Raw genomic sequence first — 2795 nt, forward strand, 5'->3', positions numbered from 1 at the left:
CTACAGCGATTGCACAAGAAAATGGTTCTATCTCCGAAGATATTATCAGGGGTGCTGTTTCTGCTACTGAAGATGGTTTTTTAACTCTCGTCCGAAGGAGTTACGGGATAAAGCCATTGATAGCGGCAATGGGTTCCTGTTGTCTGGTTGGTGTTATCTGGAAAGGCACACTGTATACTGCCAATCTTGGAGACTCTCGTGCTGTAATTGGCTCTGTAACCAGATCTAACAAGATAGTTGCAGAACAGTTGACTAGAGAGCACAACGCTAGCAAAGAGGAGGTTAGACGAGAACTCAGGTCTTTGCACCCTGAAGATTCACAAATTGTAGTTATGAAGCATGGAACGTGGCGAATTAAAGGCATCATCCAGGTAAATTTCCTCATTCCTTTTATAAATGAATCTATGACAATCTTTCATGTCGCGTGTATCTTTTTTGTATGTAATATTAGTAAGTTTTTAATATTGAGTAGCACTCTGTCAGAAATTTATGTTCCTTGAATATGAATAATGTTTGTTCTTTTAATCAACCTTGGTCATGCTTTTGTGTTGGTTTTGTTTCATCAATGTAAATTTTCTCGTCTACTTCACAACTGCTATCAGGTATCCAGATCAATAGGAGATGCATATCTAAAGCGCCCAGAATTCTCTTTTGATCCTTCGTTCCCACGGTTCCACCTGCCCGATCCTATCCGTCGGCCTGTGCTAACAGCAGAACCATCTGTGTGTTCACGAGTTTTACAACCTAATGATAAATTCCTTATATTTGCATCTGATGGTCTTTGGGAACACTTGACAAATCAGGAAGCAGTTGAGATTGTTCACAAAAGTCCTCGACCTGTATGCTTTTCCTCCTTGTCTTCTATTTTTTGCCCTTGCATATAGAAAATGTTGCTACTTTTTCTTATCATAAGCTGCGCATTTCTTGAACACCAGGGGATTGCAAGGAGACTTCTCAAGGCTGCACTAAGCGAGGCAGCTCGGAAAAGAGAGATGAGATATAAAGACCTTCAAAAGGTTGAAAAGGGGGTTCGGCGGTTTTTTCATGACGATATCACGGTGGTTGTTATCTTCGTTGACCATGAATTGGTTGGGAAGAATGTAACAGTTCCTGAATTGTCCATCAAAGGGTTTATGGACTCGGTTGGACCATCGAATTTTAGAAGCTTTCAGCATATGCCATAATTGCAAGGTTCATTTCTAGAAACTATTGCCAACAAATATGATTCATTGGCTCAACCTGGTGGAAGCTTAAAAGACCTCAATACTTTATTTGACATTTTTGCAGCATCTAATTGTTTATTTATATGTTTAGTTTGAGTTTCTCACCTTTCAAGGTAAACTTTCAATTATATATACCTTGCCTCCTGTTGATAACTGAAGAAATAGGGAAGCCATGTTTTTTTTTTTTTAAATTTATTTTTTCTTATTTTTATTTGGGGCAAATGGGCAATGTTTGATATATGGCAGAAGTTGCTTTGTTATAGTTTATATAGTACCTTGTTTGTTTGAATAGAGTTTATAATTTGAAGCATAAGTTCAACCCTTGTTACGGAAATTAAACTTGTTTGAATCAGCTAGACTTGGAACTCCTTGTGATTGTTAGCATCTATCGAAACCTCAGATTTATAGTTTGGTTAAAAATTAAATGTTGCAGCCAAAATGGAAAAATAAAACAAAAATCAATTTCTAATGGCTATTTGTTTCTTGCAACTTTAACATGTTTTAATTTGTTTCTTGCAACTTTAACATGTTTTAATTTGTTTCTATTTTTTAGTTAAGCAAGTGTTGACATTGAGAAGTAAATTTAGGGAAAAAAGAAAACTTAGTTCAATACAAAAGCACATATAATATTTGAGTTTATTTTTTACATTGTCAATATAAAAGAATTTTATATAAACAAACTAATTAATTAGTCACATTAATAAAAATAATTAATTTCTAAATATATTTTTTAAAAAATTATCTAAATGCATGAATTTAATTTGATGATTATATAAAATTTTTATAGTGCATTAAAATTGAACTTATAATGTATTTATCTATTTTTCTTCTCCTTTACTTTTTTATTTTCCCCTTTATTTCTGTCTTTAATTTTCATTTTGGTCTTAATTTACTCGAGCAAGTTGATGGATAATTGGATATACCTTTTTGGATTGTTCATATAACCACCCTCAAATTTTATGGAATTTCAGCTATAATTAAATCAACATGAAGTAAGAAGTTGCAAAGCTAGTTGTGTTTTTAGGACAAGTACTAAATTTTAAGGATTAAAAAAATGGAATTTCTTAAAGTCGTAAATGTTTACATGTTTCTTCATTTAAGTTTAATTAAATAGCTCCAAATTTAGATATTGTAGTGTAGATGTGTACTTATTCTTAATAATATAATTATTGAGTTCTTTTCAATTCATATATGTTAAATTTTACAAGAATCAAGAGAGAATAAAAATAAAACTAAAGCTAAAGTTTAATTTTAATCTATTAAAAGTGTAAAATTTTACATAAACATCTGATCAATATAAAGTATAAAATTGTTTTATGCACTAAAATTAAATTTTTATTAAATTTAATGTCATTGGTATATAAATCATGTTAGTTTCTTTTATAGGACGAGAAAGAAATATGAAGTTAATTTGTGAATAAAGAAATAAGGGATAAGTACAGTTTTAGTCCCTAAGGTTTAGAGTTAAAATTAATTTTTTCTCAACGTTATTTTGGATTTAAAATTATCTCTAACGTTTCATTTGGTATTAAAACTGTTATTTTTAATAAAATTTTTAATTTTATTACTAAA

General features: G+C 30.9%; 1 protein-coding gene across 1 annotated transcript in view; it reads left to right on the top strand.

The window, feature by feature from the left end:
- Positions 1-1490, top strand: part of LOC107464763 (probable protein phosphatase 2C 25) — a gene marked incomplete at its 5' end in the record, with an annotated part of 4419 nt that extends 2929 nt beyond the window's left edge. The window contains 3 exon segments of the mRNA XM_016083726.3: positions 7-371; positions 603-839; positions 936-1490. Of these exon segments, the coding sequence (XP_015939212.1) occupies positions 7-371; positions 603-839; positions 936-1184 (851 nt within the window). The 3' untranslated portion in view covers positions 1185-1490.
- Positions 1491-2795: the final 1305 nt, after the last annotated feature.

Source organism: Arachis duranensis, chromosome 9 (assembly GCF_000817695.3).
Source record: "Arachis duranensis cultivar V14167 chromosome 9, aradu.V14167.gnm2.J7QH, whole genome shotgun sequence".
Lineage (NCBI taxonomy): Eukaryota > Viridiplantae > Streptophyta > Magnoliopsida > Fabales > Fabaceae > Arachis > Arachis duranensis.